This window comes from Aulostomus chinensis, chromosome 3, assembly GCF_037954235.1.
Source record: "Aulostomus chinensis isolate RoL2024-O1b breed Wild chromosome 3, RoL_Achi_v1.0, whole genome shotgun sequence".
NCBI lineage: Eukaryota > Metazoa > Chordata > Actinopteri > Syngnathiformes > Aulostomidae > Aulostomus > Aulostomus chinensis.
This window is the reverse complement of record NC_141322.1, coordinates 29,064,221-29,084,995: the sequence shown is the minus strand read 5'-3', so window position 1 is coordinate 29,084,995 and position 20,775 is coordinate 29,064,221. Positions and strand designations below refer to the sequence as shown.

Genomic DNA, 20,775 nt, shown 5'->3' with positions numbered 1-20,775 from the left:
GAATGACAAAATCAAGATATCTTTGCATGCAGAGTCTAATGATAATGTGATAGGACGATGGCTCTCTCTCCCTCTCTCCTTCTCTCTCTCCCTCTCTCTCTCTCCCTCTCTCTCGCTCACTGGTCACAGGACACTATTTGAATAAATTGGACAATGCATTTCTTTGTGCCCAAATTTTGACTTTCATCCCGGACAGACGTGAGAGGAACGTTCTAACAGGGTTAATGAGCTCGCTCAGCTTCTAAGTCGTCTCAACTTATTGGTGCATTGTCACTACAACAATCTGGTTTAGCAAAAGCTAAACAGCTGCCGTGGCCTTAAATGTGTCTGTCTTTGTTTCTCTCTTGGATAGATGTTGTACTAATTCTAGCGAGTACTTTTGAAAATATTTTTTTCTTCTTTATTAACTTATCCACCTTTATTCTTTCCCGTCAGCCAGTGTTTAACTTTTACTAATAAGATTTTCCTCCCGGCCAGCAGGGGACGATGTCGCGCCCCCGCGTGATTGCTCAACTTCCATTATGACGACAGAGCAGCCTGTTGACCAGCAGCGCCTCCTGATTACCGTGAAGCTAAACTGCTCGTCCGCGTCTCCCTGGTTGGTGCAGTTCCTCCTCCGCTCAGGGGGGCTCTTATTCAGCATCGTTTCGGCCGTGTCAGTCTGCTACGGACGGACGCTCGGATCAGACGCTCACCGATATCCCTCCGGGATGTCTTTCCTGGAGAAGCCGGCCCCCGGCGGGCTGGTTCTGGACGACACCGTCCCCCTGACGGCGGTGATCGAAGCCAGCCAGAACCTGCAGTCCCACACGGTGAGTTTTTCTTTTTTTTAGTATCATTTTAGTGGACGAGATTGTAAAACAGCCCGAACATTCAGTCTCTGGTCCCGTGTGGACTGGCCGATGTTTGGTACTGGATGATTGAGAATATTGTTACCTGACGCTGCGTCACCGGTTCCATTATCGGACACAGTTTTGTTTTCCCAGCACAAGTGAAAATAGTAAACATCTACATTTGAATACTGACGGGAAAAATCATAAAACCAGCGACCACCGCTGTCAGTCCGCCTCTTTGACGGGATGCGGCGCACCTTTAGTCCATTGACCCGGGAGCAGCCGAACGTTTTATGATGAAGCAATTTCCTGGAATTTACTCCTGTACACTCAGCAAACTGTTGGTATAAAGAGGATTGGACCAGAACGCTGACATGAGTCAGGCCCATCCCAAAGATATAACCCCCCCCCCCCCCCCCCCCCGAAAAAAAAGATCGATGTAGTTGTGCAAAAACCACTCCAGCGACCTGCAGTCAAACTTTTGGCAAATAACCCACGAAGAAATACCTGTAAGAGACTAAAACACTGAACACTTTTTCAATCTGTAGCCATCGTGGGGGAGCTCTGCTCGCGCCGAGCCAGAGACAAACGCTGAGACTTCAACACCGTGTGATGCTGCCGTATGGGATCCGTTTCGAATCCAAGAGCGATGGGAGCCGTGGACGGGATTTAAATCTCATGCCATGACTCACAAATCTGTTTTATTTTGCAGCCATCAGCTAAAACACAATTAGCTGGAATTTTAACGGAGTTTGGCGTGTAACGTCGCGTGGAACCGAAGAGTTTCGAGGCTCATACTGACAGCGTTACGTTGTACTTCTACGTGCGTGTTTGAATTTGTCTTCGTAGGAAGAAGTGACATTAGATAAAGCAGTTTTCTGTTGATCGGACAGTCTTCTAGATAAGGCAGAACGCCACATCCTTTGCAGTCCGATAATGGGCGCATTGGTGGCGGGTTTGTTATTGACAGTCCAGCTGGGATCAGCTGAGTTAGCCTGTTAGCTTAACATGGTGACGTTTCCAGCGTAAAACAGATGGATAAACTCAACTAGAGGCTGATACCGGTTGCTGTACTTCTTTTACTCATCTGCAGCCACCAATCACACGAGCGAACACGTACTTCGTTCTCAGTTAAAGGTGGAACACAACAAGGGCTCCCTTGAGGTTCGCCAAATGCACCAGGGGACTTTTCTGGAGTTGCTCAACAGCAGAGCAGCGAAAAAAGAGTCGTGCAGCTGGCTTGTGCCTACCAAACGCTGACAGGACACTGATAGGAGCTGAAGGAGCAGGAGGACAAATGGACAAATCTCTCCCCACAGGGTGACCAGAGGGTCGCTGTGAGTGCACAGTTGAATTAACCACCATGCAGTGCTGTCAACAACCTCTTGTTTACTACCACCACCACCACCACTTCTGCTCCTGCTGCGGTTGGAGCGTTTTGTCACAAGTAAAATGATATCACTGTTATTTCGTATTCACCGTAGGCTCGTGAGGCTGATGTTATTTGTGCTGTTGAGTCAAGGACCCCATCAGTAGAGAGACGCTCTCACAGCCCCGGCTTTGTTTCCTGTCTCCAAGATGACATCGACCCAATCTTATCATGTGCAAACACAACTTTGTGCACAGGGTCGTTTCATGAAGGAGGCCCACAGTCTGGGACTCTTCTCCTTCTGTCTGTCAACGTCACACCTTCATCAGTAACCAGTCGACTCAAGCTACCTTTTCTGTACGGACCGAGAGCCGGTGGTCAGTCCAGATCCTGAGGATCCTGAGCTCTCCGTCGCTCTCTTTTCTCCGATGTGTAATCTGTTTATCTCACTGTGCGGAGCTCATTTAGAAGTCCTTGATATGTTACACGCGGTCAGGATTAGGCAGTAAAAACTGACTCTGCGGTGACGTCAAAAACTGTAAGCAGAAGCACCAAATTGTGTAATGACATTTGCTGAGGGAACTGTGTGTAGATGTGTGTTCCAGCTGGAGCCCTCCGTTTCAGGGAGGGGGAACCCATTTCTGGGGAGGTGACATTTGAAGAGTGGGAATTTTGGAGGAGGGACAAAGGAGCGGTTCTGATGGTTTCACACCCACGGTGCCGAGGAACACCGTGGGTGCGTTTCCATTCCTGAATTCCATCAAATTATTACTATGTTTGTTTTATTTTTCATTTTTTGAATTTCAAAGTCATTGTATCAGAAAGAGAGAGAAGCGATTGTTGTGAGCTGCAGTGGAGCAGCGGCTAGGCAGGAAGTGATGTCAGCACTCTGTTTATATCCTGGTTGTTTGTGTAGCTGCTCTGCTGAATGAGCGCAGGATTACAGCAGAAACCAGAATCAGCAGGATTTAGAGCGACGGCTAAGAGAGTTAAGAGATCAGCGATTAAAAAAGGAAATTCTGTCTTCATACAGATTTCCTTGTTTGCGCAAGTCGGCCCATCGTGACTGAAATCCACGACTCACAGGTGCAACGTGGGAACGTGGTGACGTTCCCGAGTGTTTCTGTGTTTTTCTTTGTTGGAAGTGGCTCTTGAATCCCTGTTGGAACCTGCACACAGAGAGTCTTTATAACGCTGTGTGTCGCCTCTGTCCCTCAGGAGTACATCATCAGAGTCCAGAGGGGCGTGTCTTCAGACAACAGCTGGCAGGTCAGTGCATGAGTCACAGCCTCAGGTGTCAGGTGGGCAAAGTCACATGAGAAATAAGGTGACCGGTCATGTGACCGAGGGAAAAAGGATCGGTCAGGAGGCACAGCCTGTAATGTGTGTGTGTGTGTGTGTGTGTGTGTGTGTTGCAGGTGATCCGGCGCTACAGTGACTTCGACGTGCTCAACAGCAGCCTGATGGTGAGTGTTTCATGTCTCTGACTGTATTTCTGACCTGTGGGGCGTCGGGACGAGCGCCAGAGTCCTGGAGAGGTTCCTGGTGACGGTTTAGGGTCCTGTAACCAACATCAATCCCAAACCCTCATGTGTGAGATGATACATGACTTCGTGGCAACCTTGTTATTTCCCATAATTCATATGATTTTCTAATTTCAATCTAGCACTGAGGAGTGACGACCGGGTGTTGAAACCGTGCAGCACTTGTTTGGTACTCAAATACGCCGTAACTCAAGATGCCACTTTTCTCTTGATTGACCCTCAACGCCGCGGAAAGCTGTAGACCAGACCTCACGTTTTCCGGCCGTCCGTCTGTCCTCCCCGTTGTCATTGATACGATGTCTCAGCGACACCTTGAGGAAATGTCTTCAGTGTGGCTGAAACTTTTGGTCGCTGTGACAGGCGCGCGTCGCAGAGGCATGCGACCCTGATCCTGTGTTTCTAATTCTTGCAACTGGTAATATTTGCACTTCTGACCTTTGTGTCCTTTGGTTTTTAAAACATGCACTAAAAACTTTTCATATTTGTTTTATCGATGTCGTATGAATCGTATAATTCAACCCTGGAGATGAAAAGAAGAGACCGTGCAGGGGTTGTCACGTCAGCGCCGCGTGTTTTGTTGTTGTTGTTGTTTTTTGGTTTTTTTTAGGAACTTTGTGCCAACATGTGCAGCTCCACCCTGGTAACACCACAATTCAATGAGCTGAATGTCCAAGCAGCTTCCCTGTGGAACGTCACAGACGTTGGGTTTTTTTTTTGGAAAAAAAAAAATAATGATGATGATAATCTGTAGAAAATACCTGCAAGGTAAACACTTCAAATTAAAAAAAAAAAAAAAAAGTGGAATAAAATCAGTAGATGGTGGTTTGGGACATTGAAATATTCACTGTGAAATTTTTTGAAATTTGATCCAAATGTGTTCGTAGAACCGGACCCACGGTATCAAATTGATCTTCGGCAGCTTTAATCAGTGGAACTGCATTGTTCCCGCCTGGAGGGGATCAGACGGTGGAATGTGTGTCAGTGTTCTGGTTTTGACCCGTCCTATAGTCGGGTCACACCATCCCTAGATAACAGGATGTTGAGGTTTTTCTGCTGAGGTTTTATCTCCTTGTTTCCTGCGGGGGTGTCACACTGACCCCCCCCCCCCCCACACACACACACACACACACACACACACACATCTCCCATCAGCTCCTGATCTTCAGCAGAACTGCGGGGAACCTACTTCCCGTCCCTCTGACCAGGTTTCACCAGTTTGCGCTCACGTTTGGCTGTAAATGAGAAAATGAACACATTTCTCTCTCTCTGCAGGTGTGTGGCATCACTCTTCCTCTCCCCCCCAAGAAGCTGATAGGAAACATGGACAGGGAGTTCATAGCAGAGAGGCAGAGAGGACTGCAGGCCTATCTGGACTCCATTACCCAGCACCCCATGCTGTCTAGTGCTTTGCCGGTCAAAAAGTTCCTGGACCCCAACAATTACTCTGCCAACTACACAGGTTTGTCTAGTTTGTCTCATCAGAAGGTGGAACGGGACTGCAAGAACTGTTCTCAAACGCTTCTCTGACACCACCACATTTATCAGGGGCTGAATCTGATTTTTTTTTTTGTGTGTGTGTAAAACAATTTAAAATACCCTTTTCTTGGTTAAAATACTTCAACAAATGTCTCAAAGGAGGCTCAGGGTGACTGACGTTCCGCCGAGCGTCTTCCTCAGAGTCCCGTATTTTCGAGTCCATCCACATGTCTTCTCCCTTCGTGTGTCCGGCTTTCAGAAATCGCCCTGCAGCAAGTCTCCATGTTCTTCAGGTCGGACCCGAAGTGGGAGGTCCTGGAGCCTCTCAAAGACATGGGTAAGACTCATATGTACGATGAAATGATGCCAAATTTTTTAAGCAATATTGGGTTACCAGGCTCTTGCCGTTAGGTGTTTTGAATGAATGAACTTGATAGTGAACATAGACGGCGTGAGCGACGCGCTCGCTCTCTGGAGGCGCTATGCTGCTGGGAAAAACTGCTCACTGCTGAAGTTCCTGTCTGTCATTTTTCTTTTCCTCTCTCGTTTATTACATTTAAATCGGATGGAAACAGAGTGATTTTTTTTATTTTTTTTTAGAAGAGGATTGCAACATTTCAGTGTAAACTTGCTGTGACATTTGGTTTCGTTTCCAGGCTGGAGGATCAGGAAGAAATATTTTTTAATCAAAAATAAAGAGCAGGCCAAAGAGAGGTATCTGCTGAGCTGGGTGAGCGGCGACGGCAAGAAATGACATTAATGATCATCGAATTCACTGTTGATTGTGATGATTGAAATCCTGATTTTGTGTGTGTGTAGGTGGACCTGGGTCCGGATAAGTTCCTGTCAGACAAAGACCTGCAGTCAGCCATGAAACTGCTGACCAGCCTCTCTGTACGTGTGAGATGTATAAACGTTTGAGAGAGAGAGAGAGAGAGAGAGAGAGAGATTGAACCCCAGACATTCAGTCTGATGCACCTCTGCTGGTTCTCTGGGACCGACAACCACCAAGTGAACCATCTTGCTACCAGCGGGAGTCCCGTCATTAAAAGCTGCTCTTCATCGTGTCTAACTAGACGTAAACGCCCAGACACAAAGATTTTAGAGGGTCAAATCGTGCAGCGCCACCCTGAAGTTTTGCTGTATTTAGCTGCATGGTTCCTCTACTAGCATCTGGGGGGATCTTGCGTTGGGCGGGGTTGATGCCCACAGAGCTCGTGCAGCATTAGAAACTGTGTGCCGGCCACTTTAGTAGCTCGACTCCCGCGAGATCCGACAACTCTGCCGCAAGTTACGGTTTGACAAATGTAAAAATGCTCGGTTTTGTCTGGAGCTTTTCAGTTTATCTCCTCAAATCACAAGTGCCAGGAACTTCCAAGCTGGTTCTCATGTAGTGCCTGGGAGAGAGAACCGCCGGGAGGAAAGAGAACGTGAGAGAGAACTGACCGAGGCAGAGGGGGAACAGTCCATGAATCACAGTGTCGGCACTCTTGCGCTCACGTGTGCTTCCTCAGCGTGTGCTCCCGCCGCCGTGCTCCTCTCACGCAGCAGGCAACGAGGAGGCACTGCACTAAGATATCAGCCAGTGTAGTTATGAAGTGGTGGTTATTAGAAATGAAGGCCTCCCTTCAACAGAAGCCTGCCTGGCAGTATTGTTGCCACCCTGTTTATGCGTGAAATGGGCAGAATGTTTGAAAGAGCCTTCAGTATCAGTCGCTTCAGTAGAAGACAGCCGGTTGCAGTAAACGTGTGTACCTCTATGACCGTGGCCACAAAAACTGAAACACCTCAAGCCTTGGAAGGACAATTCAGCTGTTTTGATTGTGTGATGTCATACAGGTGCACCCAGGTACATATTCCTCTGCTCTCTCCTCCCTTCATCGTCTCCTCCTCCTCCCCCTCCCCAGAGTCCATACCTCTGGCCGTTGTTGTTCTCCAGCACCAGTGAGTCTTCAGCTCTGCTCATCCGGCCCTTCAGTGAGAAAGGCTCTCTGAGAGACCACATCTGTAAGGTACACTGTGTGTGTGTGTGTGTGTGTGTGTGTGTGTGTGTGTGTGGGGGGGGGGGGGGGGGGGGGTGGCAATACCTGCTCTGTTTTCCACCGAACAACCTGATACTTGATCAGGCACCCCTCTGTATTCAGAGGGAAAAAAGAAACAAACCCTCCACTTCCTCTGCTGAAGGCTTCTGTTTCTCTCTCTCTGGCAGGTGAAGCCCAGAGAGAATCACCTGAAGAAGTACTCCAATCCCAAAAAGAGTCAGGGTCTTGAACTGTCGCACATTAAACTGTACGGTCGGCAGATACTTGAGGTATGAATGCGAGCGCGCGCACACACACACGCACACACACACACTCCTGCTTGAACTCTTGTGTGTGTTTGTGCGCTCAGGGCCTCAAACTCCTCCACGATAGCGGTTTATTTTACGGTCACCTACACGCATCCAACATCATGGTGGAAGACGGCGTGTGTCGACTGATGGATGTGGAGAACAGCATGCTGGGAGTTCCCTCGGTCCTGCGACCCGCTTTCACTCAACACAGGAAAATCAATGTACGTAACCAACTCACCCTGGATTAAGTAAGCCTGAGTTATCTTAGCCTGGATCAGTTGAGCCTGAGCTAGACGGTCAATACTGGCTTATATTTATTTTACATGAATTAAAAAACAAACCTTTTTGCATTGAAGGTTGATGAAATTGTTCTTTTGTGTGTATGCAGACATCAGAAAGCATTGATATCTTCTGCTTTGGACATTTACTGTACGAGATGACTTATGGCCGCCCGCCCGACTGCGTTCCCGTTGATCAGTACACCACTGTCCCCTACACCACTTTAGGTCAGTACTTTGTCTTTTTGTATTTGGATCCAAAACCTCAAGTGCAAAGAATGTGTCAAAGTGTTTGTATAGTTCCCACCAAGACTGAATCAGTGTGTGTGTGTGTGTGTGTGTTGTGTTTTCAGTGTCAGTGCTGCAGTCCATCCTGTCCACAGAGGCCTGTAAGACCGGGATGCCGACGGTGGCACAGCTCATTCAGACACCGTGAGTCTCCTCCCCGTTTTAACCTCATTATGTTTTCGATCACATATCCTAATTAAGGCTCAGCTAAGGCTGGGGGGGGTGGTTCAACATTAATTAGCTCCAAGAGCGATGCAGAACGCTGATTGATTCTCTAAATTGACCGTAGGTATGAATGTGAGTGTGAATGGTTGTTTGTCTCTGTATGTTGGCCCTGCGATGGACTGGCGACCTGTCCAGGGTGAACCCCGCCTCTCGCCCATAGATACTGGGATAGGCTCCACCCCCCCCCGGCGACCCTTAATGTGTAGGAATAAGCGGAAGATGACGATGGATGGAACGACGCAGAGCGATGCGCTCCATCTCAGCCACCATCATTCTGATACGTACAGAGAAACACAATAGAAGCTGCGCTGCACTCTAGGGTTTCAGCGGGGAACTGCAGGAGCGCGCAGCCGTGACAGAGCACATCCCCCACGCGACTCAGGCCCCTTTTTTAAAGTCAACCCTCAGAATGAAAATACCGTCTTTTCTTTTCCTTTTATCTTGGTCCTCCATCCATGCTGAAGTCCTGATTAAAGTTATGTTATACAGTATAAATTTTGCTACTTGCTGATGTTGCAACAAACTTCTCAAAGCGTGTCAGTGCTTCTCTTAAACGCTTCAAAAGTCAACGCAAATGTTCCTGATGTATGCGAAAGCCTGCAGATTTGGATGGACTGCAGGAACCAGGCGACGGTTTTATTTGCTGCTGATGAATCAAACTTGTTTTTCAGGCTGTTCAGTGACGTCCAGCTCCAGCACTCAGAAAAACTCCAGATCAGGGTGAGGAGCACCGTTTTTGTTTTTGCTTCTGACAGTTTTACTGCACAGGGTTGCCATAAAAATCCATAAATCAAAGATTAGAAAAACTGAAACAACTTTCCCAATTTTCTGTCTTCAGGTTCCCAGCAGACTAAAAGAGGCACTGAAGACAGCAAAGGAGAGTCTGGAGAGGAGGCTGCAGGAGGAGCAGAGAGTGGTAGGTCACTTCTCCCGTTTCACATCTTGGCGTTATTTGTCCGTCAGATATCACGGAGCAGAATCCCTGGGGACATTGAAGGAGGCATCACCAGTTTTTCCAACTCGCTATTTGAAATGCCTTGACCTTCCAGTCAAGGTGGACGAATATGTCCTGCAGAGTGTCAGCAGTCTCTTGTGGAAAACGACTGCAACTCGGTTTTCCCACAACCTTTTCATGTTCCAACCACAAGAAGTCAGTGCTGACATGAATGCGAAATATTTTTAGCTGCATTTCCTGTAAAGGCTCCAGGAAACGTCTGCTGGTGAAAAACAAAATGTCTCAAGAAACACGAGGAGCAGCGAATGCAGTCTGACCCTCGGCGGCGACGTTTCGCATCTCCTAACTTCACTTTTTCCTCCACGTTTTAAATTTGCCAAAGGCTTTATTAAGCCTAACAAGTCCGTCTCAGTTCTTCGGCTCTTAGACCGGCTGCAGGGAACCAGGATAGAAACAATTCTACCAGAACAGTTGTCTCAAATTCAATCCAGTTCAATGAAATGAGATTAAACTCTGTTCAGTCAGGTTAGAACCAGACATTTATGGGCCCTAAAATATATATTTATTGACCACATTTTTTTCAGAACTGCTGCACACTGTGGCCTTGCAATGAAGATCAGATACTGGATGAACTCCAAACGTTCACGCTGAAAATCGGCTACACGATTGCAACAATGTGCTTGTAGTTTTTGTTTCTTCACAACGAGAACTTTCTTGTCATGTCGGTGTGTGTGGGAAGGAGTTTCAGTGTGCACAAGAACGCTATGACGGTTCACCCCAGCGTGCTGCGGCGCTAACGGCTGTAGTTTGTGAGTTGCTCGTGTAGTTTGTGACCACGTCAGCTGACCTGTGACCTCCTACGAGACTCTTGAAGCCTCCTCAGCCTCCTGTGTTTGAGTCTTCCAGTGTCTGGTTGTGCACGAGTTGCAGAGGCCCCAGTCTGACTTCAGGCACGCGTGGTGGTGCAGAGTCTGTCTTTTAATGCCAGGTGTGAATCTGAAGTCTGGATCTGTGGATAATGAATGTTCATGTTTTGTTGAAGCTCCACCAGTACAGGAGGCTGACCAGAGCTCAGTCTCACCACGGCTCAGAGGAGGAGAAGAAGAGAAGGAAGATTCTGGCCAGGAAGGTAGACACCAAGTTCCCTATACCAGAAATAACACACACACACACACACACACACATCAACTATGCTTTCGTATGAAATATGGAGAATCATGCCAATGTTTATATTAGCTGTTGGCCTTCACATATGCGAGTACCAGCTTATTGACACATGAACTTTTCAGATCAATATTTTATGTGTCAAAAGATCTCCATGCACCAGTTTGTTGTGTACAGGCTTTCTTCAGAAAAGGCTTCAAAGCACCACCGGCTCCCCTGTGGCCTTAAAGCTGTCGGTGCAGTGATAAATATACATTGAATTTAACATTCTAAATTGGGCCATTTTGCTAAATAAACAGTTTTCCTTTTGGTCTCTTAAGCACACTGCAGTGACCGAGAGTACATGTACTCACTTAGTATGCAGTAAAGAATACTGGCCAACGCTCCAATATCCGTCCTTAAATTTGTTGTCAGCGTCTTCCCAAAGCGAATGAACCGTCTGGGTTCACTTTGGTCTCATGATGAGGACACATTTCATTCAGACATGCATTCAAACCGGTTTGAACATCGCTGTTCCAGTAACTTAAGTCGGTGTTGTGTGTCTTAGCAGAAGTCCAGACAGTCCACTTACGAGAACGAAGAAGATGTGTCGGTCAGAAACAACAACAACTCTGGTTGGTGCCTGCTGGATGAATATCAACCCTCATCAATCAGCTCGCTTCTTTCACTTCAGTAGCAAATACGAACGTAACAGAGAAAGTGTCCGACTTCACTTTTTATTTACTGGTCTTGAGTTTTTCGTCGGTGCTTACATGTGTCCTCAGGTTCTGGAGCCAGTTCCCCGCCCACATGCCCCTCGTCTCCCACCCCCCCTTCCACGACAGGTATGTCAGTCTTATTTTCTGTCTGTCTATTTGTCTATCTCTCTGTAAGTCTGTTTATGTCTTTCTTTGGTCCATATTTCTGTCAGTCTGTTTATGTCTTTCTTTGTCCGTCCTATTATGTTTTCCCTCTGTTTTCCCGCCTGTCTTATCATCTGTCGTCTGTCGTTTCTCCTCCACCTCCTTTGTCTCTGTTTTTTTCTTTTTTTAAAGGAGGATTCAACAGGCTGTGTAGCACCTCCTTGTGGTGATGTGGTGTATCTCAGCATGTTGCTCTGATCACTAACACCATCTTTGTCATTAAACCTGATTTTCTGACCATAAATTTCATCTGAAAATTTGCACGAGTGTTTGTGAAGTTTGCAGGCAGGTTACCTGCTCAAGGAGTGTGTCTCATTCACTTGTCTGTCTCTAACTAGCAGGACACTGATAATATTCTTGTATTTTTCTTATTGGTAACAAATTTATGTTGTTTTTCCCAGTGTGGTCTGTAGCACTCAGCCTGCATTCCACTGGTTTGTAGTGAACAAGTCGATGTATAACGGCGGCCCACAGAGATCTTTGTAGAGCTCCGTAGTTTTTAGTAAACGTGAGACAGACTGGGGAAAATGTGCATTCCGGCTCGTAGTTTTAGTTGCAGATGAATCCACAGTTGATGGTTTGAGCGTTTCCACAGGTAAAATGCAGCGTGCGTGTTCACGGTGATGAAAGAACATGTCCTCTCCTGGAAACGTCTGCCTCGCCGATGTGTTTTGAACAGTTTTTCGGCAACAGTGGATGGTAGAAATATCAGGCTGCCACAGACGTGACTCTAGTTTGCTCTTGATTTGCATCCTTCGTTGACAATAAGAAAAATAAATCCAGAGCTATGGTTTTGTTTCATAACATGCTAACACTAATGTGACATCACTTCCTCCTTGTCTGCTCTTCTCTCCTCATTTCTCCTTTGTCCCGTTGTTAAGACGTAAATGCTGATTGGTCCACTGAACCGATAACTCTCATCTCCCTCTCTCTTTATCCTGTGCCGTCTCCACCATAGAGCATGCTCCATTCTGACCGTGTCGTTGGGTAAAGTAAATGATTTATAATGTCGATGGTGATGATGAAGGTCTCTGGTGTTTTTTTTTAAAGCTGTCGTACTGCCTGGGTTCCCAGCAAGCTCCCGGTCACAGCCACCTGCCTCACGTGCAAACCTGCTCACTCAAAGCAAACTGCTCCGAGGGGTTCAAGTAGGCTGACGTGTAACTCGCCACAATACTGTGATTTTATTTATTTTTTTGGTACTGTACTCGTACTGAAGTAGCTGTACTTTGGTTTTTGTACAGACGAGCGCAGCGGCTGTTGTTTGAGGCAGCTGTGATGTCATCACCAGCCCTTTACTTTTAGATTACTGTTATGACAGCCAGAGTTCAGACTGATGTCTCTCAGAGATTCCTCGCCTTCTGAGTTACTGCGACGTCCCACAGCATTGTCCTCTTAAAACATGAGGGTGTGACCCCCACAGACCCCAAACTTCCAACTCAGCACCCCACCTCCGCGAGTCGTCAGTTACTGTCGTTGAGGTGATCGAGCCTCAGATGTGCGTCCAGAGGGTTTGGTCCAGGATGGAGCACTGTGACTGTGGCTGCAGTTCAATGTCGAAGGGCAACCGACTGTTGATAGATCGTCAGTCTCATTGATTTTTGGATTACATCCAAATAGCAGATTGCGAGAAGTGTTCATCCCCACAATAGAACACATTCAAATCTGATGTTTGGAGGGGCGGTTAGGAGAGTCAGGACAGAGCCGTGCTAGCCGTTTGACCCTGCTCACAGGCTAAAGGCTAAGCTAAGCTAATTAGCTGGAAGTCGCTGCCGCATGTTTACGCTCCAGGCGTAATGATAATGTCCTCTTATAACTTCACATCCAAAAGCAAATATGAACCTACATCCAAAAACAAGTGTAACTTTTCTGATTTCAAATCTTTAAAAGAAACGAACGTGCTCTTGATCTTTGTTAGTGAGGCACCTGATACGTTGGTCTGCGCTGTGTGGACGGTGCTTTATTGCACTCCAAAATTCTCTTATTTTATTCCAATCAAAATAACATTTGAGTCCCAGGACTTGACGATGAAGCTCCCTTCACACAAACAGGTCCATCTTGATTTCTCTGGGATTTTTGTAAGCACTTGTTAAGTAAACTGAAATGTCAAAGTGGAGCATGGAGGTCTACGGTATCAGTTTGGGGGAGGTCATGTGACCTCGTTTTCTGGGTTTTGGTTGGCTCATCCCGCTGTAAGAGGCCTGATCGGATCTGACGTCCGTCAGCGTCTCTTCTTTCTCTGAATCAACAAGTCGCTGCTTGCTTGGAACAGGACGTACGCACATCTTTATTAAAACCTCACAATCTGCAATGAATTCCAAAAGTCACACAGAGCAACTTGCTGCTGGTCCAAGCCTGCTGTTCTCACTGGAGATTGTGATCCGTCCACTGGCATGTTTTTCTGTTCCTGTCTGCTTTCTTTGTTTTGTCTGCTCATGTGTCTGTGGTGGGGACGGAGGGTTTTCACAGCGAAGACGTGTCACGTCTCTCAGGGTGTTTTTTTTTTGTTTTGTTTTTGTGTTCTTCAGCTATGAGCTGTGAGATATGAGTGTCTTTCGTTCCCTCACAGTCTTACAGGCGACTCAGCTCTTCAACAAATACATTTGAAGAATTTCCACTTGTTTCATGTAATATTCAGATTCTTCTTTTGCCACAAAAATCCTAAAACAGAATCGGGTTACTCATTTTTGTTTTCTTGTACTGTTACTTTAGTACATCATCGACGCACCGCATATAGCCGGCATCCTTCTTTGTGACCCGGGCCAATACTCGTCAAATTTGGACTGGTTTAAGACTGTTTTTCTGTCTGTGCCTGCACATGTCGTTGAGCTCCAGCGGTGTCATGACTGTTGACAGCGACAGGCACTGAGACAGATGTGCGCTGTGGCCCGCGTGACTTTACTAGTGGGACAAAAAGATGGATGGCTTTGAGACGGAGATGATTCCAGTTTGATGAATTTCCCAAACGTGAATAATCTTCCATCAAGGAGGATCTTCCTCCTGGAAGTCAACAAGTGTGCATGGCAGAAGTCGGAATTGAAGAGTGGAAAATTCCAGTGTTCAAGTCGTGGGTGAAAAATTGCAAAACGAGCGCGAGACGTGACAGAATTGGACATCACGAGAGAACGTGACTGAGGCTGTTGGCGAGTACGTCTCACGCGTACGTAACTGACTGCAAAACTTAATAATGTCATTTCCACTGCACCTCGGCTTGTGACTGGAATTGTTTTTCTATAATGTGTAAAAAAAAGAAGAAGAGAAAAAAAAAGTTGCTGATTTGCCGGAGTCATTTAAAAGATTCCCCTCCGTATCCTGTAGCAAACTAAAGCAGAACAACAGCAACGTCGTCGTTTCTCCAACGAGGCTCCACAGCGTTGCCACACTCACAGGAGTTTTCAGGCGATGGGTGGAGCTTCGTCAGTTTCCCTGGAGTTTTTCCCTCCTGCATGACTTCTTTGCGACTCCACAGTGCAGGAAGAGCCAGCCATGTATATTTAGCTCCTCAGTCACCATCAGCTTCAATCCAGCTGTACGTGGCTGCCTCCTCCTGCCTTTGGGAGTCTGAAAGCAGTGATGCAGCAGGGAAGAACATCCTCATGAGCTCCAGACACCGACTGTATTTGAGGGCACTTCAAAGGCAAAATACGCTTTTTTGGGGGGTGAAGTGTTGCCTCAAATCCAGATTTGTCTGCAGATACGGAGCCACCATGTGGTCAAAGAGTGTATTTCACATATTCAAGTGAGAAATACTGACACAGCTTGACTCTGGCTGAAGAGTTGTCTGAATATTACATGGTAAAACACTAAAGATCCCCGTGGCTGCTGAACAGAATGAAAGTCAGTTTGTCCCAAACCCGGTCTTGAGATAAACCGTCAGCGCTGCAGGTATCAGTTGCAATTGTTGAAATTTGTCTTCGTCGTGGCATCAAACTTGAGAAGTCCCTTTCAGACGTGCTGACTGACTCCTGCAGTGGCGAGTTTCTCCAGGTTTGGTTTTTAGCTGTCAGATGGACGGATGACCTATCGTCATGTGTCCGATATTTCACGGTGAAGTCCAGTCAACAAGTTGAGTTGCTCAGCTTGTGGTTTCTGCTTTACTTCCTCTTCACATGAGTGCCCCCCCCCCCCCCCAAAAAAAACCCCAAGACAAACATTTGGCTTCTCTACCTGCAACCCCTGGGTTTCATTCTGCTCGCAATGCAAAATGGCGCATCTGAAAGAGATGCACAGCATTTAGATTCAATTCACCGTCAGTTCACTTCACCGCCGTTTAACATGTACAGGTAAAGGCGATGGTAGAGCTAGCAAGCCTTCAGGAGCGAGTCAACTACCAGTCCCAGAGTGCATTGCTGGTTCAATCATCCAGTCAGTCAGTGGAAGATGCAGTTGCTGAGAAGCTGAACGCAAGGTGAAGATGGCGATCGAGTTTTATTCATTTTAATGGATAAACTACAAAAATGTTGACCTGAATTTCCAAAACTCAGATTTCCTATTTTCTTGTCAGCAGCTGCTTCTACTCATTCGCCCCAGGAAGTATCAGATGGTTAATAACTCCAACTGCGTGGTGGGTTGAAGTGATGGTGGATTGAGTTCAACCTGAGCATCCGCCTGCAGGCACTGGTTTCACAAAGATGAACTCTGGAACAGCAACACAACCAGCAGTTAACGGAACCCCCCCCCCCCCCCCCCCAAAAAAAAACCCAAAACCCAAGCTTTTTAAACCAGTATTGAGAACCACTGGCGTGAAACGTCCTCCTCCAGCAGCGGTTTCAACCGTGTTCTTGGCTCTCTGGTGAATAAAAAAGCACCAATAATCTCTGGATCTTTGGACCACAACCAGTTCATGAGAAAACTTAGCTGCCGACATTTTCAAGCAGAGATGAGATGAGAACTTTTGCAGTCGTCTTGTTAAAAAAAAAGTGTGAGTCTTATGACCTCATATCCATGACACATAATGACTTGGAACACGACGCATCTGTAAAGTATTGGTAGGTTCCGTACCTTGGTAATAATTGTATCTATACAGCATAAAACTGTTTGGACAGAGAACCACCATTATTGCAGTCGTGCCCCGCTAGTTTGTGCCACTGTAGACGACTTTTTAAAACCACTTGCAGGGAAGTGTTTGGAGGAACTGAAGCTTAAATCAGCTGCTTCAGAGCAACATGGCCGCTCTGTTATTGAGAAATGACGATCGACGTGTTTCTGAGACCTGAAGGTCATCAAACTTCATCTGAAAAACAGAATTTGTGTTGGAAGGTCACCAGTCGACCACCATCTTTGTGCAACCAGCTGCCGCAAAATGTTACCAAAAGGTGTTGTCGCTGTTCTCATATCCCTCTGTCTTTGGTTCTTCTCTTACCCAGGAGCCCAGGTTGCTCCTCCCCCTCCTCCTCCTCCTCCTCCTCCTCCGCCTCCGTCACTCGACGTCTCTTCTGGTCCTCCTCCTCTGTCCTCTGATGGATCAGGGGGAGGTCGCACCGCCTTGCTGAGCTCAATCCAAACCTTCAGCAAAGGCAAACTCAAGAGGGCCGAGACCACAGACCGCAGCAAACCCATCATCTGACCCCGTCCTCTCCCCAGAAGCACTCACAACGTCGACATGGTGGACCCGCCCGCACTGAGGTCCTGACGGGGCCACGCCATCGCTCCCTGACCCCTCAATAAACCCCCTCAAGAAATCCAAGTACCAAGTACAAATTTATTGCCTTTACAGTTTTTTTTTCTGCTCTTCAAGTTTTAAAGTCAGTAGCTGTGTTCCGAGTTGAAGAGGACCAGAGGAAAATGGCCGCCTCAGTCTGCCCTTTGGAAACTGTCAAGGCATCTGCGGTCCCCTAAGAACCGAGCCACCAGGCACCGAGCTCCAGACAGAAGCAGGGGAGTCTCCACGGTGAGCTGTCCTGGTCCACCGCTGCTGCTGCAGCAGGGAACCAGCCGCTTTCATTTTGTGTTCTTTGACCTGGAAAGAGTGACGGTGTGATATTTTGGTGGAACTGCGGATGCTTCGTCCTGCTGGGTTTTGCCGTCGCGGCCGGGATGCTGGGACAGCTGAGAAACTCAAACTTCCCTCTTAATTTCTGAACTTGACATGTAGCCGGACTGTTCCACGGCGGGACGTCCGAGACGAAGGAAGAATAAAAAAAAATAAATAAATCCACTGAGCTGCACTGCAAAAAAAAAAAAAAGTCTTTAGCTGAGACTGAGTGGAAAAATCTGCCCTTGCAGAATATTTTCATAACGATTTTCATTTCTAGAAATTTCTAGAATTTTGGCATCTTGTTGTTGAGCAAGAAAATAAGTAGATGAGACTCCAATAGAAGATAGAAAAGGGCTTGGTAGGAAGCATGTTTGTTGTGATGTGTCTGTCTGCTGAGTCAAGAATCAGGCGGGGGGGGGAGGGCGTTCATTCAAACGCTCTTCCTCTGCGGCGTCCCTCTCGCCGAAGAGCACATAAAGTAACGAATCAGACTGGACCGCCAGCTCTGGAGGCACCAGGCGACCTGCTCGATCGCCCAGCAGGAGCCAACAGATTGAAGTGGAGTGACAATGAAGAGCAGCACATGATCTTGATAGAGCAGCTGCCTGCGATGCTTTCAACTGCACTGACATGGAAGCCACCAGTAGAATCTTTTCCCCATCGTTATTATTGCGACTGTTGTCATACCATTATCACAACGCTCATACTGGTACTTCCGCTTTCCGTCGGTGAATCTGACTGGAAATGCTGGGTTGGATTGTTCTGGTTACGATGAGAGATCCTCCCAAAGGTTCCGTTTATGTCCGATTACCAAGTGTTTGGATCAGCTGCCAGAGCGGCCCTGCGCCTCCATCCTCCAAAAACACCACGAAACAAACCATCTCGCCGCTCAGTTTCCCGCATGAAGGGCGGATTTATCGCAGGAGTGCGGTGATCCGTGTGAGCCGTGTCTGATGTGAGGTTGCGTTTCATTGGGATGCCAAACCGATGAGGGCAGCGCGCCGCTCGCTCAGCCCCTCTCATGGGACGCGAGGTGTTGAACTCTCCCTTTTGACGCAAGACCCCTTGATTCACGCGTGATTCAGAGAAGTGAAGCGCTTCCGCTCCAGCGGCGGTGGCTGGAGAGCGAATACAATCAGAACCCCAAATCTTTGCCGCCTCGCACCACTACCTTTCTGTTTTAGCTCCTGAACTTCAAACCACTGATGGCCGTCTTCACCCGTCGCCTGCCAGGCTTCCTCACAGGCAGCTGCTGATTTCCCTCGGTCCACATCAACTTGCGAGGATCGTCGCGCACCCTCAGTTTTTGTCCTGTTATTTGAAGTTGATTGTAAAGAGGACTTGGACTGAAAACTGTCACTTTTGTTGAAAAAGGAGGGTTTTTGTTTGGTTTTGTTTTGTTTTCTGAATGCAGCGAAACACCGGTTTCAGATTCGGACTTGGAACAAATCAAATCCAGCAGCTAGAAGAAGAAAAAAAGAGCGAAGCTGAGTCCGTTTTTGTGTTTTCTGAGGTCGATTTCCCAAATGACGCCAGATTCAGTCCTCAGTCAACGGACAATCAGTTTGCAGGCCCAACGCTTTTACAAGTCCTTCTCTCAAATGAGGAGACGTCCACTTTAATGTCTTGGTGGAAACCTGAGTGCTGGGCATGAACCTCCCTGGTACAAAAATCAGTTCCAGGAATTTATGAAAGCACATCTTGTTCTGTTTTTTTGTTGTTGTTGTTGTTGTTGATGATGATTTTTGTTTTTCTTTTAAGATTAAAGCCCCAAACTATATTAAGATTAAGATATTAATTCATCTAATTACATGCATTCACAAAAGGAAACGGATGTTGCTCATGGGTGCGTCGTGGCGTGACGGTCAAATCCTCAGTCATACGAGGACAGGAAGAAGAGCTGAAGGGTGAAACTCAGTTACCTTCCTTTGGCAGCCGTGAAGGATACATTTCACACCTTTGTTGTTGAGATTGTCCTCCTTTTATGTGTTTGGTTTTAGTTTTGTGCGTTCAAGTTTGTTGATATTCTTTTACTGTGCCATATGATGCTTCTGCCTATGGAAATTTGAATGTGATTTTTTTTGTTGTTTTTTTTGGTTTATTCTTTGTAAAAAAAAAATTATATAGATATATAAATATATGTCAGGAGCTCTGACTGCGGATGATGATGATGCTGTTTAGCACACAGCGTGGTGTCGCGGGTGGCAGGCTGGAGATTCACGCTGGTTGGAGGCGTGTCCCTGCCAGCTCATGAATGGCTATCATAACTTTTGCATATTAACGAGTCTCTCACATTCAAGCCCTTGTTGAACCAGTTTGAACAATGCCCGTTCAGCTTATCACCCCCAGGTTAATCTAATTTTCTAAATTACACCGAGTTTCTGAACTGACGGCCAAAAGCCAACTGTGCAACAACGAATTGACTCGAGTTTACAGCGTCCCTCAGCGCTGTTGTGTTGGCTCATCGGATAAAATCGGTCTTTTCGGAATCCCCGAATATTGAATTTCCCGAGAGGAAGTAGAGAAGATGGAGAATGTTCGGGGTGATTTGCTTAGGACGCAACAATTGGATTCATAGAAGTGCTCCAGATATTGTGCCTGCCGTTCAACAAATCGAGTTATCAGCAATATTTATCGCACAACAATTTGAGCCCTGATCAATTAATTTGGATTAAATGAAGTTTGAAAACTATTTTTTGATTGGTTGGATTTATCCAACGTATTTTAATGGGAGACGTGAAAAGGGAAATTTTATTTGACCTGAAGTCCTCACTTCTCCCCTCTGAGCTCAGCCCTGCTCACCTGTGTGCTTTGTGTGCTGCGTGCCGACGTGAGCGGACAGATTTTGTCGTGAATCTTGCAGCGTGATGACTCTGACCACCGCAGTCCAGGTGGCAGCGCTCCGATTGTATCACTTCACGAATTCTGCTTCGAATTGAAATAGTTTGTTTTTTTAAAATTCAGTGCAATCCAGCTCTGTTCGATGGCTGTCCCGTCACGGAACTGATCGTGGAATTGTGATCGGAATGTTTCTCTTGCAGCACTTTAGCCAGGACAGGTTGAATTACAGGTTTGTGTTTGTGAAATCAGATTGCAGAATAAATCCTCCTCGTCATCAGTACTGAAATAAAAGATCAAGCGTGCCTGCTGTGATTAAGTCATACCTGTATCAACCAAATGAACATTTAATTAAAAAAAAAATGGTTCTGGATTATTGTTGCTTCTTTTGTCAAACTGGGTTTTCTGAGTGTACTGAAGGTTTCCTTCAGCTGAGGGGGAACGGCAACAATCAGCACAAATGTCACATATCAGCATGTCACCGCCACGTCTGAAGATGCCCGGCGTTACCACGGTCCCCCCCCCCCCCCCCCCCCCATTTCTCTCAACACTGCATGACTTTACATCATTCGTGATTTACAAAAGAATCACAAA

At 46.8% G+C, this 20,775-nt stretch overlaps 1 protein-coding gene across 9 annotated transcripts; it reads left to right on the top strand.

Moving 5' to 3' along the window:
* The first annotated feature begins 533 nt into the window (after positions 1-533).
* Positions 534-20,544, top strand: pxk (PX domain containing serine/threonine kinase). Of its 9 annotated transcripts, none has more exons than XR_015112180.1 (19): positions 534-812; positions 3,421-3,471; positions 3,621-3,668; positions 5,019-5,205; positions 5,482-5,559; positions 5,879-5,952; positions 6,042-6,116; positions 7,130-7,234; positions 7,432-7,533; positions 7,614-7,775; positions 7,943-8,060; positions 8,186-8,264; positions 9,017-9,065; positions 9,184-9,261; positions 10,343-10,429; positions 11,012-11,078; positions 11,229-11,288; positions 11,499-12,353; positions 16,733-16,772. XR_015112180.1 is itself a non-coding variant. In XM_086200189.1 (19 exons), the coding sequence occupies exons 1-18, from the start codon at positions 711-713 to the stop codon at positions 12,322-12,324; spliced, it is 1,599 nt and encodes a 532-aa protein (XP_086056315.1). In that variant the 5' UTR covers positions 534-710; the 3' UTR covers positions 12,325-12,353; positions 16,733-16,860. The 9 variants fall into 9 exon arrangements, 8 of the variants coding, with proteins under 8 accessions (XP_086056315.1, XP_086056316.1, XP_086056314.1 ...); XM_086200189.1 differs by having other exon boundaries at positions 12,248-12,353; positions 16,733-16,860; XM_086200193.1 differs by having other exon boundaries at positions 535-812; positions 11,015-11,078; positions 12,325-12,353; positions 16,733-16,872.
* The last annotated feature ends 231 nt before the right edge of the window (positions 20,545-20,775 follow it).